The 27,821-nt window shown below is 40.8% G+C and overlaps 1 protein-coding gene across 1 annotated transcript in view; it reads right to left on the bottom strand.

The window, feature by feature from the left end:
* The window catches only part of kirrel3a (kirre like nephrin family adhesion molecule 3a), a 366,436-nt gene that overhangs the window by 142,634 nt on the left and 195,981 nt on the right, over positions 1–27,821 (bottom strand). Inside the window, exon 3 of the mRNA XM_034098423.2 lies at positions 8,353–8,502. Coding sequence (XP_033954314.1) covers positions 8,353–8,502 — 150 coding nt within the window. The remainder of the gene's footprint in view (positions 1–8,352; positions 8,503–27,821) is intronic.

Here is a 27,821-nt window from a genome sequence, read left to right as displayed (position 1 = left end):
CTATGCTGTAAAATGTATTATCTCTTCGATTTACACACGGCATCTATTGCACGTCTGTCTGTCCTGGGAGAGGGATCCCTCCTCTGTTGCTCTCCCTGAGGTTTCTCCCATTTGTTCCCCTTAAACTGTGGGTTTTCTCTGGAAGTGTTTCCTTGTACGATGTGAGGGTCTAAGGATAGAGGGTGTCGTTTTTCTCATACTGATATTCTGAACAATCTGTGCTGTTGTATTTGCTGTAAAGTGTCTCTACTGTAGGCTATTTTTATTATATGTACAGCACTTTGGCTCCACCCAAAATCGTTTATAAATGTAACTTGATTTGATTCAAAAAGCCCTTTATTGTTCTCATACTGCCTGTGCTGCAGCACCTCTTTTCACCCTCTGTCTGAAACCAGAGCCAGAGCCCAGTCTGCTCTGATTGGTTAGCTGGCCAGTTGTGATTGGTCAACTGCTTAGAGATGTCAGAAATATCATTAGCCAATAGAAGTGCAAGTGTTACATAGTGATGTCATTATGTTACGGAAGAAAACAAAGGATTCCAATTGAGGCGTTTCAGGAAGGGGGGGGTGAGTGTGGGAGAGAAAACTCCAAAAGCACAATAGGGTCACTTAAAGAGCTATGACCAAGCACTCAATGTTCTTGTTTGTCTCATAAGAATGTATTTGTGTGTGTATGTGTGCATTTTCAAATACTGTCACATATGAGATAGGAGGGCTTAGTGAGGATCCAATGTTGCTTTAGGGTTCTCCCCATGGATCGGCTACCTGCTCTGTCTCATGACTTATTCAATATGCCCCGTTCTCTGGGAGGCCGTATAGGTTAGCCTTCCAGACTAAAACCGAGGTCAATGGTCACAGATCCATGCTCAGGGTTATTCTCACACCAGCAGCAATTCACCAAGGACCAGAGCCCATGCGAATGCTCTCTGACTACATGTGGAGTAATGGATGCTGCTCTGTAACTGCCGAGCTTAATACAGACAGAAGAGGTCATTCTGTCTGACACACCGAGACGCCTCAAAACACTATCATAGATAGGCTCCTTGTTCAATTTGAAGACACTACTTATGATTATGTACTTTTGTTGTTTTTAACTATCTTTTAGTCGTAGGGTTTGTAGAATTTAAGGTTTTCCCTGATTGACGAGTTAAGTAAATGTTTCAGACAGCTAGACTTGCATCAGCTCTCTGAATAGCGTTAGCAGAACTCTTACTTTTTATGGAGAACTGTTTCATTCAGTGCTTTTACTGGTTTAGATCACAGGGTGCGTTTTTCTCTGAGTGGAGGAACCTTTCCAGACAATTGGGCATACAAATCTCCTAAAAGACGATTTGAAGCATCACAACATCTCAAAACTATTCCATGACTGCCTTGAAGTAAAAGGAGACATTAATAACGCCAAGAATGTTTCAGACAGCTCTTGGATGATTTGCAATAAAAAAGGACTCTTGGGTTTTTGGTCATTTTGGTTCTACTTGCATCTCTGAATTGTTCTGGGAGTGCTTCTCTGAATAGAAAAAGTATTTATCTGAATATGCTAGGTAGTTGCATACTTGTTGCTAACTTGCAGCATGCTGTTCTGTTCTCCACATTTGACTATTTACATCACAACATGCATCACACATGTGGCTACCTGAACGCTCTTCCTCCCCTATGCTCAAAACAAAGACCCCTCGCTCACACCAGATTTCTGTTCGGGAAGCCTCATAGTGCTGTTCAACGTCTTTCTATTCTTGTTATTATTTTTAAATTGAGACATTTACCTTATCTGGACATCCCTTACCACTGAAAGGCTGAGTAAATGCTCACAATCTCTATCCGTTAAAAAAATTAGGAAAATGACAAAACATTATTACACACTAGTTATTGGTCTTCATCATTTCCAAAAGTCCCCCCCCCTCCACTTTGAACCACTAACAATCTAAACAATTGGCTATAAACGTGGGATATGTTTTTGATCAGCATCTCAGCCTCAAACAGAACATGAAAGAGTCTTGTCCGATGTAGATGAGTATTGTTGCTGTAATATTGGAATATTGCTGTTTATGGGGAGCGTTGGTCAAACCATTGCTCCCCCCAAAAACTGAGTTAAAAACGTCATCCACACCCTTATTACCCCTCTCTTAGACTACAGTAATTCATCATTGCGTGAACGCTGCAGCAGTTGTCCGTCTACAGTGGGTCGAATGAAGCAGCAACACTCACAAACAATCGCAGAGATCACGTTTCTCCATTAGTGTTGGCTGAATCTCTCCGGCTGTTACATAATTACATTTAGGACTCTATTGATTCCTTTAAATTCAATGGTGTGGATCAACTTAACATTTAGGAACTCCTAACGCGTTATTCTGCTTTGCAACCTCTCAGGTCAGAAACAGTTCCAAGCTTAAAAAACATTTTGATGCCAAAGTTAAAAAATGCCTTATTTTAATAATTTGTTTTAAGCTTGGTTAACACTTAGTGGTTGTATTCCAACCAGATCCAGTACCAGTTGACAGTCATATCCTCCAAAAGGTCCTCATTAAATCTTTTTTTTCTTATTAGAAATTTGTTTGAAAAGGGTCATGATTAGAGTTATACCAAAAATGTATATTGTGTGGCGATAGTGACCTTGATTCCCCAAGTATGATCAGTTTATCCTTGAGTTCATGTTGACTGTTGTGCCAAATTTGAAGAAATTCATTCAATCCGTTTCTAAGATTTCGGTAACACTTTACAATAAGGTACACAAAATGTGCTTAGTTACTGAGTAGTGAATAAGGAACGACTAGATAGTTAATGGTTAGTTAATGAGGAGTTTCTGAGTGACTGCGATTGAAGAACTGATGGTTAGTTACTGGTAAACAGACCGGGGGGTACTGTATTCATGAATGATTAGTTCATGGTTAGTTAATGAGTTACTTTGATTGAAGAACTGATCCTGGGTGACTTTGAAGCAATGGTCCGCTGCAGCAGGGCACTTTTAAACCGGCCATCTTCGGCTGGCTTGGGTCCCACACTGGTGGATGTGGATCTGACTCACGTGTTACTGCTTAAATCATCATTACTTACCATTACTTAGGCAGTTTGGGTACGGTAAACTCAAGTAATGCATCAAAAAGAGTAGTTACCCATTATCTAATGATTACCTTACATTACTTAAGCAGTTTGTGTCCCCTCAATTAAAGTAATGCATCGAAAACAGTAGTTACCCATTAACTCGTAATTTCTTCAACATTATATTATCATGCAAAAACTGTTGATGACAATGAAGGATCTGCAGTCACTCAAGTTTACATTTTAATTGAAACAACTTTTTAAACGTTTTGAAACAAGTAATATATGATTATATACTGTTTACATGAAGAACATTACAAAAAATGAAAAAGGAAAATAAAAACGACCTTTTATAAAATAAAACAAAACCCAAAGCTGCACTCTTCTGCACTTTAATTATGGGCAAATAAAAAAAACAGCTTGACAAGAGAGCATCAATGTTTTGATGGGTCACAACTGCAGGTGACTCGTTATCAATAGGTTATGTGGAAGAATGGACAGCGAAGCATCTCCTATGTCATCTGGCTCCTATGTCAACTTTTACAGGTGCTCAAAGACGCTTTACAGATATAGTGAAAAGAAAAGAACAACAAATAAATATATAGTTAAAGTCAAATAAATATCAAGCAATACAAAAACAATCACACATTAAAAGAGAGGTTGAAGAGGTGAGTTTTTGTGAGTGTGTTGAAGGTGGTGAGGTCGGTGCAGTCTCTGATGGGTTGTGGGAGTGAGTTCCAGAGGGAGGGTGCAGCGACGGAGAAGGCTCTGTCCCCCCAGGTCCGGTGATTGATGCGGGTGGGGATGGATAATAGGTTGGCTTCTGATGAGCGGGGGCAGCGGGAAGGGGTGTGGTGGTGCAGCAGGTCTGTGAGGTAGGGGGGGCCTGGTTGCTGAGGGCTTTGAAGTCGATTCTTCACAGCAGGATGGTGTGGTTGATGGTGTTGAATGCTGCGGTGAGGTCGAGGAGGATGAGGATGTTCAGGTTGCCGGAGTCAGAGGAGAGGAGGAGGTGGTTTGTGATTTTCAGAAGAGCTGTTTCGGTGCTGTGTTTTGATCAGAAACCGGATTGAAATGGCTCAAAGAGGTCATTGGAGCTGAGGTGGGATTTTAGTTGTGAGGCAATGACACGTTCAAGTATTTTTGACAGAAAGGGGAGATTTGAGATGGGCCGTAAGTTGGACATGATGTCAGGTGTGAGTCCAGGTCTTTTGAGAATGGGTGTGACAGCAGCCAGTTTGAGAGAGGGGGGAACTGATCCAGATCTGAGGGTAGTAGTTGTGAGTAGTAATTAGACCGGGCTAATTTGAGTGCGTTACTGTACTGCTGGAGATAGTCTTTGTAGATTTGAAGATGGACTGTTGTGTGGTTTTCTTGTGTTGGCGTTCAAGTTGACGTTTCCTTGATTTCATTTGGCGGAGTTCGGGGGTATACCAGGGGGCGGAGATTTGAGATTTCTGTAGGTTATTGTGCGTTTTTGCTTTTGGGCGGGGATGGGGATGTTGATGTCCATGATGATGGCCGATGTGGAGATTGAGGCTGGACAAATGATGGATGGTGACAGACCAAGTCCAAGTCCAGGATGTGACCAAGTCCAGGATGTGACCACGGCTGTGTGTTGGGAAGTTGATTTGTTGAGAGAAGTTGCAGCAGTGAAGGGTTTCCTTAAATTCAGAGGCATATTTGCAGGTCGGTCGTCAACATGAATGTTAAAATTACCTAAGAGGAGAACAGATGAGGATATGGCAGAAAGCTGAGGGAGAATGTCAGAGAGGTCGGAGAGAAAGGAGGGGTTTGGCTTCGGGGGACGGTAGATGATGGCTGTGACCAGGGGAGTGGGACCAGAGAGTTTGAAGATCAGGTGTTCAAATGAAGAAATATCGGGGATTTCAACGTTAAAAACAATAAAACGGCATGAATTGCTTCGTCGCATTCATCTAGATCCTCTGTCTCGAGCCAGTGAACTAGCGGGCCTTCTAGAACACCCTGGAACCGAGGGAAACTCTGAAAGAATACGCCCATTGGCTACAAATCAATATATGATTGGTTGATCAAACTGTCAGTCCAAACGTATGCTCTCATTCAGTACAACGGCCAGGGCATTCGATAAAGGATGTAGAATACATTGGTTAAAGGATATTCTACCCAGAGACCCAGAACAAGATCAGATTGGTTGCTTTCTTTTCTAACACAAAACCACTGAAATGCGTAGTGCATGGTCCGAGAAGGACAAATAAATCAACGTAACACTGTAATATTACAGATCAACAACACAGATATGATTCTCATTTATTCATTTTATATACATTTTATTTATATTATTAAATCGATTTGTAGTTTGTTGTATCTGAGTGTTCCAGGGTATTCTCTGAATACCTTGAAGGCCCTGACGATTCGCCACTGATATACACATTACAGAATTGCAGAATAACTATGAAATTGCCAAGATAACATTACCGTATTTTCCGGACTACAAATCGCACCAGTGTACAAGTCGTTCTTGTGAAAATACGTGTCGTTAAGAGAAAAACACCATATATAAGTCGCTTCGATGTAGGCTATCCATCCAGTTAAACACTTTCAAAGAAACTCAAGCACAGATGTCAGCTTTACGGAAGTTTAATGAATTGGTGAAACTGTAAACACAATACAGACATGGCACACTGTTATTAACTGCCCGACTGACTGAGCTGAATAAACAAAATAATCCACACAATGAGCTACAGCACATAATACTGATACACTAATTAACTTAGCCACTTGGAATTCTCACTGTATTTATACAGTAGCTGTTAAACACTTCCGCCAACTCCGGTCGATGAAGCAGCGTGTCCTGCTCCAGGCTGTGCTCAGACTCTCCATCAGAATCAGCTCCGATTAGACCTTTCTGAATCCCGACAGGATGGTGTCGGTCGTCACTGAAGCCCATGCTGTGTCGATTCATCGCACAACATCCTGGAAAGTTACGTGACTTTATTCTTCTTCGGTGGTACAGCAGTTTTCAGTTGTCGCGATTGTATATTGGGCCATCTATTGGCCGGAGTTTGAACGGCGCAGGTAGACGAAATTCAATAAATAAATCGCTTCGGAGTATAGTTGCAGGATACAGCCAGACAGGTAAAAAAAACGTGATTTATAGTCCGGAAAATATGGTATCTTTGAGTAATCAAATATAATACAAACATACCTGAGGACAACAAACACACAAGGTCATTTAACATCCATGTTGCACGTCACATCACTACAAAAACAGAAGACAGGAAACTCCGTACCCCCAAGTCTGTTAACCAGTAACTAACCATCAGTTCTTCAATCAAAGTAACAATTTTAACTAACCATTCATTAATCATTCATTAATACAGTACCCCCCAGTCTGTTTACCAGTAACTAACCACATCAGTTCTTCAATCGCAGTCACTGAGGAACTCCTCATTAACTAACCATTAACTATCTAGTCGTTCCTTATTCACTACTCAGTAACTAAGCACATTTTGTATACCTTATTGTAAAGTATTACCAATATTTCAGTCTCACAACCATTTAAAGGTTCTTATTAGTGCATGCTTGAGTCCAAGTTGATGTTTGTCATATTGTGTTTAGGATAATGGGACAGACATTAGATAACATTGACTGATTTGACCTCCAAACTTCAGCTTTTCCTTTAGTTCAAGTCTACGTTTGTCACAAAAATACATTTCACAAGAAAGGAACAAACTTTGACGGTTGACTACCAAATTCTAATCAGATCATCTTTTAATCCAAACTGTGATCATCTGTGAGAAATAAAAGGTGTATTTGTAGATTAAAAGCCCTACATGTGATGCTTCTGCAGAAACAATTTGCCTACAAACATCTACCTCATACAACAAAGAACATGGTGACGTGTGTGAACAGCACAGGTATGAATAATCCATACTCGTTGTTTTCAAGATCAATCAAAGCCCAGAATGCACCTGCACTGTGTAAACTTTGTAGCATGACAGCGATCTAAAACAGCCGTCTGTGCTTGTTGTCTGTCAATCACTATGGTATAGTTCGCTCCCTGTCAAATGAGAATGTGTCCTCAGTCTGGCAGACTATTGGCACTGTGCCACACACAGCACTACACAGACAGTTGCTGAATGATTGAATCAGTATTGAATGTAGCTAATAGTCAACCCTCCATCAGAGATTTTTGTTGTTGTCTCTTATTTGCATAATTGTTCTTGTTTGGATAAAAATGTGGTGCATTTTGCCCATTACAGTTAAAAGAGGCACATTGATTTGTCATCTTCTCGAGTAAAGCGCAACACATTTAGCTTAATCTACTAAGTGTGTTGCCTCACTCTTGGAACAATGCCAGCAGCTTCATCTGCAGTTTTATTTCCCAAAGCAGGCCAATTTGACTGGGATTAAATGTCAGGCTAATGTCTGAATGATTTGTTTCCTCCACCTTCCAGCCGCATGAAAACAAATCTAAACAAATGGTACCCCTCTTATCTATAATTAATAACTTTAATGGATCCCAATTGCCTAACTCCTCCCCCTGTCTTCCACTACTCTCCCCATTAAGTAACCAGTGAAAGATTAGCGGGTAAAACTGCAGCTAATGAGGGAGTTTTGAGCGATGGTGCTTGAATAATGAACTGATACCTTTGGAATATATCATGCTTCAAATGAGGCAGGGCTGAATCAATAATGGTAATCAGTGTAGTCCTTTCTTGCCTGCAGGCTGCTGTTCTTTGATGCAAAGCCTTTTTTTGTGCATCAAATAACTCCTATTGATCAGGAACAAATGACAAGCTGATGGAAAACCGATTGAGAGGGACATTATATGATTAGCATCTGGTTTGAGCACATTGCATTGATATATCAGCCTCATATATTATAATTCCACATATATCTCTACTTTCAGCTCTTTCACATGAATCTAATTGTATCCAAATTCATGATTTTATATACATGTAGGAGATATTCCTCACAGAAAATGCATGAAAGGTTTATTCTAGGCAAGGCAGAGGAGAACCAAACTTTCCGATGTACGACAAACAAAAACGGTCAACAAAAAAACGGACTTAAATACAAGCAGAACTAATCATAAGATGCAATCGTACAGGAGGTCAGCTGGTTGCTGGGTCGATGGGGAACAGATGAAACTGCTAAGGACGCGTCTAGTTTTTCCAACCCAGGTAAGATCTGACTACGGCAAATACCGCATGACAAAAACGTCCAAATAATGACAGAATCACCAGCAGCTATTTCATCATTTCATTTCAAAGTAAAACAGGAAACAAATAAACCAAATACATGGATCATGCATTGAGGAGTTGAGACATACCCAGCACAGTGAGGCGGGCGGGGCGGGACCTGATGGCCGCCTGGATGGCCTGGCACTCGAAGAAAGCATCATCTTGAATCTCTGTTCGCTGGATCAGGAGGTGGTATTCTCCTTTACTGTGGTCTCCAATGATGTCATACCGTGGGTAACCTGCAACACAATGTTTGGAGAAACTGCCATTATTATCAATGTGACACATCACCACATGCACAGTGTGAAACCCACAGTAATATCAGGCAGAGAACCAGAATGTTTATTGACATGTATTTCTGTATTCTGTTGTAAAAGCACTTTATTTATTTTGTATAGATCATTTACCTGTTATAATCTGATGAATGTTCATGGGCAATGCCATCCATGATATTTAGTAGATCAAGTTACAAGGAGTAAAGCTCATACAGGCACAGAGAGCAGCCCAGGGGTCCTTTAGGTGAAACCCACAACAGCTAAAGGCATCACTTATTAGACCTATCCAAAAGTATGCAGCCACGTTACAGTGATTTGCTAGTGATTCTGTATTTTAACTAATGCTGTCAAAATTATCGCGTTAACGGCGGCAATTAATTTTTTTAATTAATTGCGATAAAATATTTAACGCATTTAACGCATGTGCAGAATGGCCCGCCCCATACATCCCACCAGTGGCAGCGCCAGGGTATGGCTGGGGTAGTGGGGTAGGCTACACCCATACCAAGAAATGGCTTAGCCCCACCATGAACAATGATGTTAAAGTAAGCAAAATAATGTCTGCCAACTCGCGGAGTAAATTGCACAGACAGCAGTTAGTAAGATTGATTTCAGTAGCCACTTGTCTGGAAATACCGGCTTTATTTACGCCCATATTTGCCTATAAATAGTCAAAGAAACGCCCATTCATTCATTCTGACTGACTGCATGAAGAAGATCGCAGGAAATGACGACAGAACAGCTAAAAAAGACATTTCACACCATGTCAGATTTTGGTTCTTTTGGGGAGGTGGAGATAAATCATATTGTTTGGTGGATGCAGTTTGAACCAGAGTAGCAGCAAGGTCGAATCGTCACCAACATAAATAAATAAATGTCAAAAACAATACACATAGCCTTCCTCAGGCAGTGTGTTTGTACCGGGGACAGGAGACCCCCCCTTGATGAGAAACTGTAAGAAGGTGTGGAGTCATGACGACTGGATCTGAATTATGTTTTTGTATTTGGTGGTTTGTGTTCCAGCTGTCGATCAGCTGTGCACAGAGTCTCCACTGCAGCAACCCTATATCCACCAGTTAAAGGAAATACATCTCATGTGTTGTGTTATATTAGCTGTACAATTTACCACATATGGTGTTCTTAGCTTCCATACCTCCTGTGTTTTACGAGCGACTTATCAAGTCTTGGCAAACGGCATAAAACACAATTAAACATGATAGTAGGCCTATATAAAACCATGCTCGTATCTACAACCTATAGAAATGCAAAACGGCGACGTAATTCTGTCCTTCTGCTTACCGCATCAGTTATGAGAAAACATTCGAGGTGGTTTTAAATAATATCCGTATTTATTTATTTCTCCAAGTTACGTTTTTGTGTGCACTGAGGAATCGCAAACAGGCGTTTGTTTAATCATTTTAACATTGGCTTTAATCAATGTTTGAAAATGAATTATTCTTATATGATAAATGATAGGTAACATTTTGTTTATGGTATTATTTCCACATATTTCTCTCCATTCTTCCTTCTGCCAACGGTGTCGCAGTTTCTCGTCTCTCCCGTTTTTATGCTTAGTGCGTACGCATGGGTTAGAGTTTGCGTGGAGGACCGCACATTTTCCCGTTAAGTTAGTATTTTATAAATCGCAAACATTGCGTAGAAACTGGCGTACGCCATCTTTTGAGCGTATATCCCTTTATAAATGAGGCCCCGGGCTTCTCGCCGGTACGCAATGTTCGGGATATACCAAACATTGCGTACCGGCGAGGAAAGTGCGTACAGCACTTCCTACGCCGGTTTCCCTTTATAAATCCCAATCTACTCGAAATGCGTTGCAGCTTTTGCGGGCTTCACGTAACGCCCATATGTGCCTATACATAGTCAAAGAAACGCCCATTCATTCATTCATTTTGACTGTATACCAATAGTGTAATCACCTCAATGAGTTGTGGACTGAATATTGTTAGTCAGTGTGTTTTCAGGTTCATTTACTTTTGGATATTTTATGTTTCATGCAAGTATGAGAATGTTAACACATGTTTATGCAGATGCTTCACTTTGTAGACCTTGCCGACAGCCTTGTTGCTGTGAAATTAATTTATTTTAAACTCATGCTCGAATGGTAGTCCCTTTTTGTGTTTGTGTGTCACAACAAGAATGCACTCACACATCAGCAGTGAATGAAGCGATCTATCCTTTTTTTCAATCCATCCACCCATGCATTTCGTCACTACCGCTCAGGGGCAATCATCTTCATGGATTCAAATTTTAAATCCATCAGTGTATTATTTCTGTACATCTCATGGCCTCATTTCCCAATTAAAGTACTAATGTCACGATGTAGTTTAATTGCCAAAGACTCTTCTCATAAACCTTCAACCCTCCTATTGCGCACAATGTCAAATATATTAATTTTATAACTATTTAATCCTCTTTCCAATTAAATAAATCTCTTCTGAAATGTACATTGTGTATTGGGTCATATTTGCCTTGGTGCTGCTCGTTTGGTTGGTAGGGGGAAATAATTCAATTTTGCCTGAGTGCATTATTTTAAATTACAGAGAAGTTAATCATATTACACTTTGATGATGCAACCGAAAGAAGAGCTGGTTCTTAATTCTACTTGACTTTATATACATTTTAGCCAAACACTCAATTCAATCTGCATGGTCACATGTGTATGGAGGTAGATTTGTCTCAATATTATGTGTGTGAAAGGTTCCACAATCAGTGTGTACATGTGAAATTTCAGTTTAGGAACGCACCAAGAGCTTCCATAGTTTCAGTGTTGCACTTTTCGGAAATTGAGAGTTTTATTGATTCCTACATTTGGTATACTCTCTAATGCTGGTTTATTTCTCTTTCTATGTTGAGATGTTTCTATTTTAGAATTGTTTATTTGTACTCTTTTAAATTTGTTATTATGTGCAATTCCTTGTTTTGGTTTATGCTGCTGCAACAGCATAAACCAAATTGGGATTAATAAAGTACATCTTATCTGTAGGCCACTAGGCAGTGTTGATGATGTCAGTGTGATGGTCACAGACACACAGGGTGAAACACACTACACCCTCAGTAGTTTTGCTTCATTTCAGTTGCAGTAAAACATACTAACACCGCACTTTTGATTGAAATGGTAAACTCTTTATTCACTTGTAACCTGACATTATCAGGTACAATTTCACCCATTTTAGCACAGCCAGCACAAGTATTTGTTTGACTTTCTTTGTCTTTGAGTCACCGTGGTCGTTGGGGGAGGTTACTTCCTGGTCCAGTAAAATATGTGACTGAGGGCTGATGACATACTGCAAGCAGCCAATTGGGACAAACCACATGCTTATGTCAAGGGGGGGATTTAGGTTTTGTGAGTGTCCTTTTGTATTCTGTTAATCTTAATTACCCCTTGTTTTCTATGTGGTTTGGCCAAGCCAAAGTATGCCCCTTGTTTTGTCATGGTGACAGGTCGGTTTGTTGAGTTAACAGCTGTTATATTTATTTGAGGTATATTCTGTTGACGTCTTTAATAGGCCTAGTTATTAAAGATTCTTGGTTTATAATGTTTATTGGGATTTTTGGGTAAATCAAATCCCAGTTTATTGCCTTACTGCTTGGTACCTAACCAGTGGCGGTTCTACGGGGGACCCCAGCTGCCATCCCAGTTGGCAGCTTTGTTTTGAAAGAAAAGTTGTGGCTCATTGGACATTTATGAAAGAAAATCTCTAATGTCCGAATGCAAGTGAATGCAGCACAAGACGTGAGCATTGTAACCGCTCCCCTGGCACAAGCGTGGAAATATGATTTGGTGGCGATTTCATTTGAACGGGGGGACAGCGCAAAACGAGAAGCATTTCGGATCCAAGTAGACGGAAGGAATGAGGTATTTGCGGTCAGGGTATGGTAGGGGTAGGCTACAGCCATACCAAGAAATGGCTTAGCCCCACCATGAACAATGATGTTAAAGTAAGCAAAATAAAATCCGCCAACTCACGCAGAGTAAATTGCACAGACAGCAGCTAGTAAGATTGATTTCAGTAGCCACTTGTCTGGAAATACCGAAGACTAGAGACGGCTTTGAAAACTTTTGTCACGTAGTGATCGTCTTCTCAATAGAACATCTTTGATAATGTCTTCTGGCCAATCAGAATCACGATAACGGCGTGGTGTTGTTGCAGGAAGTCCCGACGGAGAATACTTTTGCTGTAGTACATCTCTATACATCGATACAACATTACGTGTTGATAGAAATCAACACGTAATGAAATAAGACCCCACGGTTTGATGATTGATAGGTGTGTGGGCTGTCTTTCATTTTGACACACAGAACAATGGGGGCCATACTTGCCAACCCTCCCGATTTTCGCGGGAAACTCCCGATTTCATTACCCTCTCCCGGTTTCCTCCCGGGGTCATATTTATCCCGCATTTCTCCCGATTTCTGACACAATCTGATTTAATCAGGACTGTTTCCACTCGGACTTTAATACAGCTACACCATTGTTTGGTTTCCATGGTAACGTGTGTCTTTAGTAGCGCGCACAACTGAAAGTCTGAGAGGGTGAGGAAGATAGTCACAGAAAACAGAACAAGAATCGACAACTCGACCCTCTGCTCACTCCTTTCCTGTAAAATACAAGTCCAGCCCACACATATGCTCCATCAAGGATGGTGCTGGTGCTACAGGCCACAAGGCCTAATTGATGCAGTTAGTCACTTCTTTAATGTTTGTTCTTTCTGATGTAAAGTCAAGGTTGTAAGTGTTTGCAATGAAGTTGTGGGGCGCTGAACTGTTCTTTTAATTCTTTTATTTTATGATAGTAATTTCTTGTCTTTCAAATTTGAAGGAGGGTGAGCAAGCATCTTGAGGAACATTCATCATTAACTCCTCCAAAAAATATAGTTTATTTAATAATAACACTGAATATGTGAATCATAACAGTGATTGACAGCTGATAGGAATAATATGATTGTTAATATGATCATATTCATACAGACAAACATCGATGAGACAGTTAATTCATGTACTTATTGCAGCAGTCTGCATTTATTTGGTACCCCTGCTGGTCTAAGAGTGAGACAAACTCATTCAGTTATTGTTCAGTTAAAATTCATTAAATGATGTCTGCCACCTGATATATTTATATTTAAGGCTTTACTGATGTGCCACAATAATGTTACCTAATGTTATTGAGTTAAAATATAAATATTGTGGCTTTCCAAGTTAACATTGATTGATATGACTGCGATTAAATCAGCATATACTTCTGCCAGGGGATGCCACCCCTGAATTCTCCTGCCACCCTCTTGCCACCCCATGAATATTTTTTCTAGATCCGCCCCTGTACCTAACACACATGATCCCAAGTATTCTCCTCTCCAGTTGAGGAATTAGCTAATTCATTTGTTGTGTACTGTTGAGACTTGAGATTCATACCATTTCACATACATTTGGATTCTCAGACAAATAATGTTTTCAAATGTTTGATAATATGTCATCTATTCTCCAGAGTCCACTCAATGGATGCAGGGTGAGAGTAGTTGGGGAGGAATGAAAGAAAGGGAAGAATTAAGGAGGGAGGGGAGAGGGAATGAGTATGCAGGCAGGTCAGTCTGTTTTGAGAGGGAGCCTGCTGGAGGGGGGCTAAGACGGGAGAGCGGGTCCATTAAAGCCAAATGGGCAAAGTAAATAACATTAATGCATATTGATTCCATCTAAAATACAGCTATTTATTCTACTGAGCATCAATCAATGGCTAGGGCACTTTGGAAGTCCCTCGCTAACATTGGTCTGTAGCAATAACAGGGTTTATGAAAAATGCTATCTCATTACATTGGAATAAAGGACCAATACATCTCTATGGCTCATTTCAAACGACATACACACTTAATCACGGCTAATTCACTAATAAGTTAAAACTAAATTGACTAATTATGACTGGATATGTGTTGACGATATACCCAGCATATTTTAAATTAGAACTAATGTCCACAGTACTACTCGGTACTGTGACTTAAACTTTGGATGGTTTATTGCCTCAGTGTTTACTCCTTCTGTGTGGTCCATTAAACAGGTGAGAAGAATCACATTAGGAAGACCAAACACCTGCAGGGACTGTTATTTGTACACAAGAAAGCCTAGAGAAATCTACTTAAAGGTCCCATGTCATGCTTTTCCGGTTATTACCCGTCCCCTTGTGTGTTATGTACAGGGGTGCACATCACTTTTTTGCCCTGGTTCTCAAAGGAGCACCTGGAGATGTTACTTGGTGCGCATCCTTAAAATGAAATAAACCGGACTGTTTGAGTTGGCTGGTGCTAGTGGAGCCCAAGCGGCAAACTCTGGGGAACAGCCGGGACGCCAATACGGAAGTGCCACACACTGCAGTTCATACATGGGCCGCTAGGGACTGACTGCAGAAAGGAGCAATTTCCATAGACCCCCATGTTAAAATGCCCAACTTTACAGCAGAAAAAAACATGTTTCTACCCATGGATGCATTCAATATTATTATCGATATAGTTAGATTCCATCTTCGTGATTATGAATCTGTGAGTGAATTGTTTTCTAACACGACCATTTTATTTATATTCGGTCTTAAAGTTTTTGCATAAATTAGGGCGTGGTCACTTTGATGGACACGTACATGTCAGCTAACAGCAACTTGTCCACTCTGCTAGGCTACAACGTTAGTCATATTACTGTACTTGACCCTTTAGCTTTAGCCGTGTTCGTGGTGATTGTGCCTTTTAGGGAATAATATTGTTACAAATACCAGACAATTAAAATGTCATGCTGTGCGCTTGAATGTACTAACAGAACTTCCAAGAAGTCGAAAATGATAATATTATACATGTTAACCCCGTGCGCAGGTGTTTGTGTGCTTGGTAGCTTAGCTTGTTAGCCAGCTAAGGACGTAACCCTTTATGCATACATATACATTTTAGTTTATGATTCAGCCTTGGGTAAGACTTGTATACTCTATGGCTATGACGCCCATAATGCTAAACGGGAGCAAATGTTAATAGGGGACCCAATTATCCCAGTAGTGGCCGCCGGAGCTAACGGAGCCGCAGGGGGCTAGCTCCAGCCGTGTAAAGGGAAACATAAAACGTATTTTTCTGTTTGCGCGCAATGCAGTGTGTCTAGCTGCGTGCCTGTGTGTTTGTGTGCTGTATAAGAAGGGCACTAGGACCGCTCAGTTGACAGGGCAGGCACAATGCTCGCACTTGTGTGTGTGAGATTTTCTCCGGTGGGCCGCAGGCGTGGCATCATTGTTTGTGTGGCATGTCAGCCTGTTCAGTCGTGTGGGAAAATGAGCGCTGCCGGTGGAGGAGGTGATAATGAAAGAGGAGAAGAGAGAGAGGATGTGGTTCTGGGCCCTGGCCCTTCTAAAAAGAAAATACTTGTGTCTTACAACAAACAGTGGAAGAAAAACACAGTTGGGTAAAGCCTGTGAGTGGAGATCTGTCTCGGGTCTTCTGCGTAAGTGCGTGGGAGTGAGTGAGTGAGTGAGTTGAGTGAGTGAGTGAGTGAGTGAGTGAGTGAGTGAGTGAGTGAGTGAGTGAGTGAGTGAGTGAGTGAGTGAGTGAGTGAGTGAGTGAGTGAGTGTGTGTGTGTGTGTGTGTGTGTGTGTGTGTGTGTGTGTGTGTGGGAGTGTGTGTGGGAGTGGGAGTGTGTGTGTGAGAGAGAGTCATTCAGCTGATTGAACCATGGTTGGTGGAAGGATAACATTAAGTCTAATAATGATGTACCGTGCATGTTCACATCATGTATACTTTGCATTACTTAATACCATTTCAAATATTTATTTTTTAACATTTTGGACAAAATAGCCAATTGTACATCGAGGTGCCCAGATGTCCCTAGTGCCCACCTATCCGATTTGAACATGCTGATGTACAATGTGATGTAGTAGCCTAATGCAGGTGTAAGATCATTGTGTTATAGGTATGCATAGTTTTCTATGCATTTTGAGGGTTTTGACCCCTCGAACCCTAGGGGGCTGGCTCCCCCAAAATAATTCAATAACATAACCCTAACCCTAAAACCGAAATAAAGTAACAAAAAAAAGTAACTATATCCGCCAGAAACCCGAAAATCTTCGCGCGCGGGGGACACATGCATGTGTCCCGTTTCTCCATTTCTGGAAGTTGGCAACCCTAATGGTAACACATAATCACTGATGTTCCGCTGTAACGGTGGTGGACTCAACAGAACAGAGTGGGCGAGCTGACCAATCAGAGCACAGTGGGCTCACAGAGAGAAAACACATACTATACAGAGATGCTGTGAGAAACCAATGTGAGTTTGGAAAATTGCACAATATAAATCTATTCTAGTAGACCTCAACCATGGAATTATGATCAGTAGAATTGGCCATGACATGGGAGCTTTAAAGGTGGGGTAGGTAAGTTTGAGAAACCGGCTCGAGATCGCTAGAATTTGAAAATACACAACAGGAGAAAATCTGCCACTTCCTTATAGAGCCCCTCCTCCAACACACACGAACGCGCACATGACCAATGAGGGCACGAGATAAGTTTGTGCCCCGATGGAAGGCTGACAGGCAGGTAGGCCATCCGATTGGTTGTACTTTTTACAGTATTACGGCTTCTACAGATGACATTTTTTTGTGGATTTTTTGTCAAAGCACTTCAGATATTCATTGCTATCGGGATGTTAAGAGCATTCCATGGAATATAACAAAAAGTGTATCTCGAGCCGGTTTCTGAAACTTACTTACCCCACCTTTAACATATTGTAAATGCACTGCATTAGTATGGTTTTATTGACCCATTTATACATGCAGCTCTTCCTTAATCAGATTGCTATTCTCCTACCTACCTTTGAACCAGATGGATAGCATGTGAACATATCATCTGAAGAGAAGTCCTAGCCTCAACGAGATATTACTAAATTACTAAAAGAGCTACTAAAAACGTGATAAAAAAATCCTTCCGTAACATAGTGACATCACTATGTAACACTCGCACTTCTATTGGCTAGTGCTCCAACACATATGTGATAGGCTTAGGTGCGGGACATCTCTGAGTGGTTGACCAATCACAACAGAGCCGGCCAGCTAACCAATCAGAGCAGGCTGGGCTCTGGTTTCAGACAGAGGGTGAAAAGAGGTGCTGCAGCACAGGCAGTATGAGACAAATAAAGAGCTTTTTGAACAGAAAGCATGGAGACACGTCCCAGCAGAGACACTACATACTGATGTGAAGATTAAAAAAAAATTAAATATTTGCAATTGTTTTTGTATTTTGTCGATGGCTCTAATAAGAAGAGAACAGTTGTATGCAGGGTCTGCAGAGAATGCATGTAGAGCAGAATTAGGCAGATACCCACTGATCATCAACACTCAAAAGAGAGCACTAACATTCTTTAACCACCTTAGATCCAGCCCCCGAGACACCCTCCACTCCAAAGCCCTCCAGAGCTGACCCCAGAAAAGAGTCCCCTATGGCAGCTGGTGCTGAGGCTAGCTGCCCCCTCTCAGAGCCACTCTGACCCGTCTCTCAGCAGCACTACTCTCCAAACACCAATCGCAGTCAAACGCATTATAGCACAATGTAAAGACAACTATTTACAACATTGGAAAGACGAGACGAGAAGCCAAAGCAGATTAGAATGTTACCTGGCTCTAAACAGAGAGTACGAGCTGGCAGAATATCTCTCTACTGTCAGAGATAGAAAGCAGAGACAGATCCTAACCAAGCACAGGCTCAGTGACCACAGACTGGCAATCGAAACAGGAAGACTCAAAAGATCCTGGCAACCAAAAGAGAACAGAATATGTGGTCACTGTACGACAGGTGAGACCGAGACAGAGATGCACTTCCTCCTGAAGTGCCAAACATTCAACGAAGTAAGGAGCGTTTACTGGAACAAGTTGAACTCTGTAATCCCAGGTTTCAAGGAGGTTGATGACCTCTCAAGACTGAGAGTACTCCTAGGAGAAGGAGACAAGGCACACCTTGCTGCCCAATATGTATACTCATGCCACAACCTGAGGGACAGTGAATGACACACACACACACACACACACACACACACACACACACACACACACACACACACACACACACACACACACACACACACACACACACACACACACACACACACACACACACACACACACACACACACACACACACACACACACACACACACACACACACGTGTTGAAATGTAATTATATCACTGTATATATATCATCAATAATATGTAAACATTTTAAATGTATGTTAATGTTGTTAATTATTTTGTATTGTGATGCTTTGGCAACATTGTTTAATTTAACTTTCATGCCAATAAAGCCCCTTTGAATTGAATTGAATTGAGAGAGAGAGAGAGCTCGTTTATTTATTTCCCCCTTGAAAATGATATCTATGTAGGCGCTGACGCTGTTGGCGGTTCTAGTGTTAACAGACATTTAAATTAAATATGTGTAGGTAATGGCAAATGCCATATATGATTTTCTTACCTGGAATTCTGCCTTTTTGAACAGACTTTTTGAGTCCTAGCTATATTGTCTGCAGTTCTGGGGTTAATATGAATCTAATATGATTGTCATCGGTCTAAATTAGATTTCAAATGATTAACTGTGTATGTAATGAAGATCATAGTGTGGGTTGAATCCATTTTCATAACCACTGTCTTTGAACTGATTTAAATGCGGAAACTGGGCTTATTCATCAGAATGTTGGATGACTTGACTTGACTTGCTTGACCTGAGCAATGACTTGACTTGCTTGACTCTCACCACAGTGACTTGGGACTTGCTTGATACTTGTAAGTTCTTGACTTGAGACTTGCTCATGACTTGCACATGTAGGACTTACTCCCACCTCTGTTGAAATGCGATCCGGATGCAGAGGAAATGTGGACAAAGTGGAGCTGTCAGTCGGATTCTAGCCAGCACGGAGAAATGTAACATGTATTCTGCCTCGAAAGCATTTTCTGTTTAAACGACGCCTTGAAAGAGAACATTATGATGCAATTGGCATGCAGAATGTGTTCAGTTTTGTGTTTGGAAATGGCGTGAGTTAGTGATGTAAAATATCTGACACACGAAGGGGCCTGACATTATTTTCCCTTTTCTTCACAATTGGACATTTGTGTGAGCCTGCATGTTTTATAAATCAAATCTTAAGGGAAAGTTATTTAATGTGGGCATGTGTTGACAATTAATATTGTCAATCTTTTTAATCAGACATTAGCTATTCAACCAGCTTTATGTTGAGAGCTATAAGGATGTAAACATACCTTTTTAATGTGTAGCTTGGGTGTTAATTGAATGATTTTCACTCATTTGTAATTAAGATGTTCTGCAAGGTAGGTTTGCTAATAAGGTCCTGTACGAATGGATTCAGGCACCTTCTGCATTATTTAATATCATTACAAGGAACCTGATGGATGCCAGGAGCATATGGTCAAAAGCCAGGGAACATACAAAAAATACCTCGTACAATAAAAAATAGAATGTTTTTGAAGAATTTAATAGTGTTGCAGGGATGACTGATTTTTGTACGAAGACCATGTTGGCCAGTCGAACTATGTTGTTATAGACTATAACAACATAGTTAGGCTGGCCAAAACATCATCTCTGACCCCAACCACGTCCTGAACACTGAATATGAATTGTGACCATCAAATCCCAGGTCAAATGTACGTTAGAGGGTCTTGTGCATGTTTCTTTTCATGTCTTGTTCAATGTCCGTTCCCTTGTATCTTGTCCTACATATTTGTCCTTGTTAATGTTGCAAATGGAGCTGCTGTGATGCAAGAAACATTTCAGACTCGATCTGATGATAAAGTTATATCATAAGGTATCCTATCGTATCGGCCCGTCAGTAAGCACCGCAACAAAGAGCAATGGGATTTTTCTGTTGGATTTTGGAATATTGCAGAACATATTCTCTTTGGCAAACACATGTCGATGATACTAACACATTTTGTTCCACAGGATAACCTTAACAAGATGACACCGCTGTTATGATTATTTAACCCTAAACGCAATTGCTATATGTGATAAGCTAACGTTAGGCTATAATAAAAGGTGATTACAGTCGACTGGTCGCAAGCTAAAGGCGGCTTTATCATGCATGTTCTGCAAGTTGACGTTTAGTAGTCTTATTCAGACACTTGCAGCTGGCATCAGCTGGCAACTACCGTTTTTCTACGACACTTTGAAGCTTCGGACATTCACCAGTGGGGTCTTTTCTGACGTATTTTATGTTGTAGAATCAAACAGCAAAATATCTTAAGCTTGTGTTAACCACAGATCTTATTTCAGGTATTTAACCAAAAAAGACAATGAGACTCGGGAACCGGAAGTGGTCAAATGCTAACTTATTCCTCATGTTAGGACTTCCTTCAGCTTTCTTCTATAAAGCAACATCTTTCCTTTCAAAGGCCATTAGCAGTGCAGTAGCATTACATTACATTTCAATCTTCACTCCTTCATTAAATCCATATTTGATTTGAATTACTGCAATATCCTACTTCAATGCTCGTGCTTTTGTTCGTTCAACAGTGTTTAGTTTGACAATTGCTTATCTGTTTTGATCCAGCAGGCCTGTACATGTGTTTTCTTTCTGCTCTTTCAACAACTATAATAACCTGTTTAAATGGTGTTATGGAAATATGGCTCCCAAACACGGCTGGAGAGTACAAGTCAAAAGTGATCAAAACAAATAAATGGTGAATCAAGCAAAGCTGTCTTTTGGTTATTTATTTGAAGCTTCAAATACACGATACAATAGATTAATGTCACAGGTCGGACAGAGTATGAAAAGTCTGCCCGAGAGTGCGCAGGACAATGAAAAAGCAGAGATTATATAAGGAAACAGTGTGGTGTCAGCAAGAAGGGCTCTCATCGGTTGTCCGGGCAAAACGGCCAATTACACTGTCAGCCCTGAATAAACATCCACAGTTGAAGAGAGAGGAAAAAACATAGAAAGATATAGGCTTTCAAGTTCACTCTAGTTCTTTACATTGATGTGCAATCAAGAATGAAGTGCTGTTTGTGACTGTGTTCACACAGTCGGTGATTTTTGCCGGCCGTCTTTCCTGCAACGGCAGCTTTTCTGTATTTCCTTTCTCCTGTAATATGACTTGATCGCTTTAAACTCCGCACACTGAGCTCTGATTGGTCAGCAGGCGGTGCTTTCACTGAGTTGAGCTATTAGCCTGCAACCTAACCTGGGGGGTATACTGCGAAGCAGGATTTTCGCTTAGCCGGTTAAATTCAGGGAAAACTCCGGCTTTCCGGTCCTCCGAAGCTGGTTCTCTTTTTAGCAGGCTAGATCTCCATGGTAATATATGCTAAGCAGCTAACCTGGTCGGGACCAGGTTAGGTTGCAGGCTAAGAGCTCAACTCAGTGAAAGCACCGCCTGCTGACCAATCAGAGCTCAGTGTGCGGAGTTTAAAGCGATCAAGTCATATTACAGGAGAAAGGAAATACAGAAAAACTGCCGTCGCAGGAAAGACGGCCGGCAAAAATCACCGACTGTGTGAACGTGAACATTAATAGAATATCACCTCCATCTTCAGAGCAATCTGACTATTATAACATTAGCGTTAAGAAAGCTTACTTAAATATCGGTCACAACATAAGTAACCGGATCAGAGTACATTAAGTACAGTCCGCGGCATATCACTTCATAATGTATCATATATCTCCTTATCTGAGTCAGCTGAGCCGTATCTGGCCGTGCAACACTCACTGTGTCACAGACTGTATGCAGAAGTATTATTTTAAGCAACACATAAGTTGACGAAACACTCGAGTCAAATGTAATTGAAGTCAGATCGTGTTTTAGACGGGGCAGTGATATCATAAACCTGTTAATGTACGCATTCAAACACTTTTTCTTTTGCCAGCTGTATTCACCTTGCAGGTGCAGCTATGTGGCTTTTATCCTGGATAAAGTGTTTAAGTCATGGATGTTTAAAGTTTAACTTCTTCATTTTTGACTAGTATTAAAGTTCACTTTTCATTCAGGAAGTATGACGCTGCGCTGTCAGTACGCTTCTCCATGTTTGTGATTGGTCGAATGCTCCAAATACCACCCATTTCATGTGAACGCGCACCTAACTAGATAGGACACGGCTGGCTTGAGCGATCCACTTGATAACCAGCGTCGTAGGACCGTTTAGCGAGAGCGCGTATGTTTTGGATTAGGCCAACCGGCTAACTCAAACATATCCAGGTTAGGTTGAACCAGCTTCGTAGCATAGGCCCCTGGTCCCGACCAGGTTAGCTGCTTAGCATATATTACCATGGAGATCTAGCCTGCTAAAAAGAGAACCAGCTTCGGATGACCGGAAAGCCGGAGTTTTCCCTGAATTTAGCCGGCTAAGCGAAAATCCTGCTTCGCAGTATACCCCCCTGTTGTTATGGGCTGTGATGATCAGTAAACATGCTGTCTGTTATCTGTTGTTATGGGCAGTGATGATCAGTAAACATGCTGTCTGTTATCTGTTGTTATGGGCTGTGATGATCAGTAAACATGCTGTCTGTTATCTGTTGTTATGGGCTGTGATGATCAGTAAACATGCTGTCTGTTATCTGTTGTTATGGGCAGTGATGATCAGTAAACATGCTGTCTGTTATCTGTTGTTATGGGCTGTGATGATCAGTAAACATGCTGTCTGTTATCTGTTGTTATGGGCTGTGATGATCAGTAAACATGCTGTCTGTTATCTGTTGCTATGGGCTGTGATGATCAGTAAACATGCTGTCTGTTATCTGTTGCTATGGGCTGTGATGATCAGTAAACATGCTGTCTGTTATCTGTTGTTATGGGCTGTGATGATCAGTAAACATGCTGTCTGTTATCTGTTGCTATGGGCTGTGATGATCAGTAAACATGCTGTCTGTTATCTGTTGCTATGGGCTGTGATGATCAGTAAACATGCTGTCTGTTATCTGTTGCTATGGGCTGTGATGATCAGTAAACATGCTGTCTGTTATCTGTTGCTATGGGCTGTGATGATCAGTAAACATGCTGTCTGTTATCTGTTGTTATGGGCTGTGATGATCAGTAAACATGCTGTCTGTTATCTGTTGTTATGGGCAGTGATGATCAGTAAACATGCTGTCTGTTATCTGTTGCTATGGGCTGTGATGATCAGTAAACATGCTGTCTGTTATCTGTTGTTATGGGCAGTGATGATCAGTAAGCATGCTGTCTGTTATCTGTTGTTATGGGCTGTGATGATCAGTAAACATGCTGTCTGTTATCTGTTGCTATGGGCTGTGATGATCAGTAAACATGCTGTCTGTTATCTGTTGCTATGGGCTGTGATGATCAGTAAACATGCTGTCTGTTATCTGTTGCTATGGGCTGTGATGATCAGTAAACATGCTGTCTGTTATCTGTTGTTATGGGCAGTCAGCAATGTGTGTTTTGTGGTTGCAGTGAAAATAATAAATCACAGTTATTGCACTGTACATTATGCTTTTCATTCCTTAGTAACATATTACTATTATCCATATTCTAAATGCATAATGGTTTCAGGGAGGAAAGGAGCGTTTTTGGATTGTGGCTCTTGCAAAAATATTTTTTCGTCAATGTGGCTCCTGATTAGGACAAGGTTGAGTACCACTGCCCAAGATAATGGTTATCCATCAGATAGTACACACCCACAACTTGACACCATGCTCATTTACATTTTCAGTGCCTATTCATGTATATTCACTGCAATGAGTCTGAGAAAGTGTTTACAGCTTAAAAGGCTGTTCAATACATTCATTGTTTTTGTGTTAATGTAGGAGCAGTTCAAACCAAAATTAACAGGGAACACTAAAGTAAAGGGGGAGAAACGAACCCAACAGGAGGGATAAAGACTCGTGAACATGTGCACACTCTGAGCTTCTGTCCTTTCTATCTCCCTCTGCCAAGCTCAGTCGATAGTAATGTTTGGTTAGACACCGGTGGGTCCCTGGGGTCCAGGTCATTATGACTTGCAGGGACACCAGGGAAAGGCCCTGGAGTGAGATGGGGAAGATGTCATGGCGGAGAATTGTTCTCCCTGGCCCAATTAGGTGAACACTGCGTAGGAGCAGGGAAAAGAGGCCATTATGCAGGCAGGGTCTTCTGGGGGATGCATCATGTTAACTTGCTCAAATATGTCTGCATGGCATTACAAACCTAGCAACACATGATGTAGTGTCTTCACTTCTACTGGAGGTCAAAGACATGCCGATGAGGTGTGCCGTTATTGACCTCGCCCTGCACCTCAACACACACTCCACTCATAAAGCTGATTGGAGGGATTTGTTTCCGCAGGCAGTTTGAGTCTTCAAAACAGCCGGGGGAAAGATGGAAGACGTGAGGGGGGTAAGAAGTCACATGTGGTTCGCAAAAGAGCAAAACACGATTAACCATCTGCCAGAGTAGCAGATGTTGTAATAAATTGCAACATTCAAATGTTGACTTTTTGTAACCCAGCTGGACATACTGATGAGGAAACGTTTCATGTTGTTGTGTATCAAGAAGCAGAAAAGCTGGACGGTATGTTTTGAAGTGTTTTCCCAATGTGTGATACAACACTCAACACGCAGATACATTCAGCTAACAAGATGTCTTTCAAAGTGTAAACCAAAGAAGAAAATACCCACTGTGGGATTTGTATGTTTGGGATGAAGACCTATATCCTCAATAAAGCTGAGAGAATGGTGGGTTTGACTAAAGATAGGTTCAAAAACACTGACATAAAGGAAGGTATATAAATAATGTGCAAACAATACACTAGTTGTAATGTTAATCTATTTGATATTGGCCGTTTATCCAAGGTAATAGTTATTAAGCCACTTTGTTTGCGAGGAGATGTTCTAGTAGTCACAGAGGCAGCTCAGTATTGATGTTTTATTTAAAGTAAATCACTATCTACCTGAAGACATTAAACTTTAACACTAGGGTGGTCCTTAAAATTGAAAGTCGGAAAGTCTAAGCTCCAACCCCCAGAATTCATTCTTAGTCAAGAAAACTCTCCTGGTGAATCTGTTTATTTATCAACCAACCTTGACGTTTAGCCTCGGGGGGGGGGGGGTTAAATTAAATTAAAAGGATATCCAACTGTCTTGCCAACTTAAACTTTTACATATTCATCTGCCTAAATGGCTCTTACACTTTTTAAGCAAAGCAAATGGAACCGTAAATCATCATGGTGGTTAGAGAGATTGTATTGGATGTAAATAGGTATTCAAAATAAATAAAGAAGAGGAAGATGTTCACTGGAGAATCATATTGTCAAACATCATTCTGCCTTGCCTTTGGCCCTGGCCCTTACATACCGTAAAACACGAAAAGAAAGTATCTCACTTAAAGATGTGTCACTTCAGCCCTTTATTATGTAAAAACGACACAACTTATGTTGAATTTTTTGTTGAGTTGGGCACTATCCAAAATGTTGCTAGCCATTTTTTAAAACCTAGAGAAATCTGTAATTGTATTCAACGGTGAGTTGATGCGTCAGTATTTTGTTTGTCAGCCAGAAGCTGTCTTCAAGCCACATTCTTGCCATACTCGCTAAGATGTGTTGATGTTAGCCATATGTTTTGACCAGATAAGGATCATCAGCCTGGTATGAATGTTTTCAGAGAAAAGGGCTGAGCAAACTTAGTGTCCAGGTTGTAAACACATTTTTAAAGTGAAACTGCTTCCTTCAGTGTTTTTACGGCTTTAATCACCGCGCCTGTTTGAGAGGAGGAGACCTCTGTGGATAAATCCTGAAACCTGCATTATTTATATCCAATTTACCAGCCTGCAGTCTTCTTCTTCCCTACCTTTGTCGGCACATTGCTGCCACATCTCTGCACCTCCTGTTGCATGACTGCAACCTGTCGGTCAATGAAATAATGGGAAACCATTGGCAGAGCCATCCTCTTCCATTTCAATGTTATATTAGTTTCCCCTTTCTATCTATCAAGGTAAATAAACCCTTAGTTTTTATATTCATGAATATAGTTATTTGTCAGTGAAAGTTATAGTTTTTCAACAAATATTATGACAGGACACACCCAGCCATACTGCACCTTATTACTCGCACAGTACGTACGCATGACCAAAGCCACATGAAAGTGAGTTTCTTCAGGGGTAGTTTTTTTTACGGTCGTATCGTTAGGTGGGTTCTGTTGGCAACAAACAACAATAGACAATATCACTTATGGACGTTTGTCACTGAAGTCACCCATAGGAGCCGTTTTGAGGCTCTGGCTAAACAATGGATCGCCATTGCAGCTTTTTGATTCATAATTTGTCTTCCCCAACATTGCAATATATTGCCTCATCTAACATTTGACACATCTAGAGAGTAAAGTCATGATTTAACAAGAATATGTGTAATTAATTCACAATAAAACACAACAATTTTGCTGATCTCTTCCAACGAATATTGAGTAGTTCAAATCATTTGGTGAGCTACATACTGTATAGGTGTGGTTTTCCTATTATCTAGCTAAATGTGTGTGTATAAAAGCATTTTTTGAAGACATACTTTTTGATTGATTTGTGTAGTCCATCAAAATGTTTATATTTTATATCTTATTATGGCTAAAGGTTGACCTGTACTCCATTTTAAGGTTTCCTTGAAAGTAATGAAAAAGCTGTATTGGCCTTCCTATCCGCCTCGTAGAAAACACCATTCACTGCACATATACTGTATGATGATCGAGAGTCTATTTGCAGTAAAATGGATAAAACATGCAAAAACATCAGTATGGCCCGACAGGAAGAGAACTTCTACCCTCATCCAGATCCTGTTGCGTAATGGACTTGGCCCACGAGAGGCTGTAATCCTATAGTATATATATATATATATATATATATATATATATATATATATATATGGATGAGGGTAGAAGTTCTCTTCCTGCTTTCTCAGCATCTAAGCTATATATATATATATAGCTTAGATGCTGAGAAAGCATTTGACAGGATAGAATGGCTATAATTGGAATATACACTAGAGAAGATGGGATTTCATTCAGATTTGATTAAATGGGTTAGAGTTCTGAATTCCGATCCGGTGTCAAGGGTCCGCGTTAATGGCTACACATCTGAACAATTTAAATTATACAGAGGGACCAGACAAGGATCGCCCCTCTCCCCACTGCTATTTGCGATTAGTAGAGAGCCACTGGCAGAAATGATAAGGAGAACCCTAGAATCCATGGAATATCAGAGGGGGGAGGATCACACAAACTATCGTTGTACGCGGACGATGTGATATTATATATTAGTGATCCTCTAACCTCAATTCCAA

Source organism: Pseudochaenichthys georgianus, chromosome 14, assembly GCF_902827115.2.
Source record: "Pseudochaenichthys georgianus chromosome 14, fPseGeo1.2, whole genome shotgun sequence".
Lineage (NCBI taxonomy): Eukaryota > Metazoa > Chordata > Actinopteri > Perciformes > Channichthyidae > Pseudochaenichthys > Pseudochaenichthys georgianus.
This window is presented reverse-complemented; position numbering and strand designations above follow the sequence as displayed.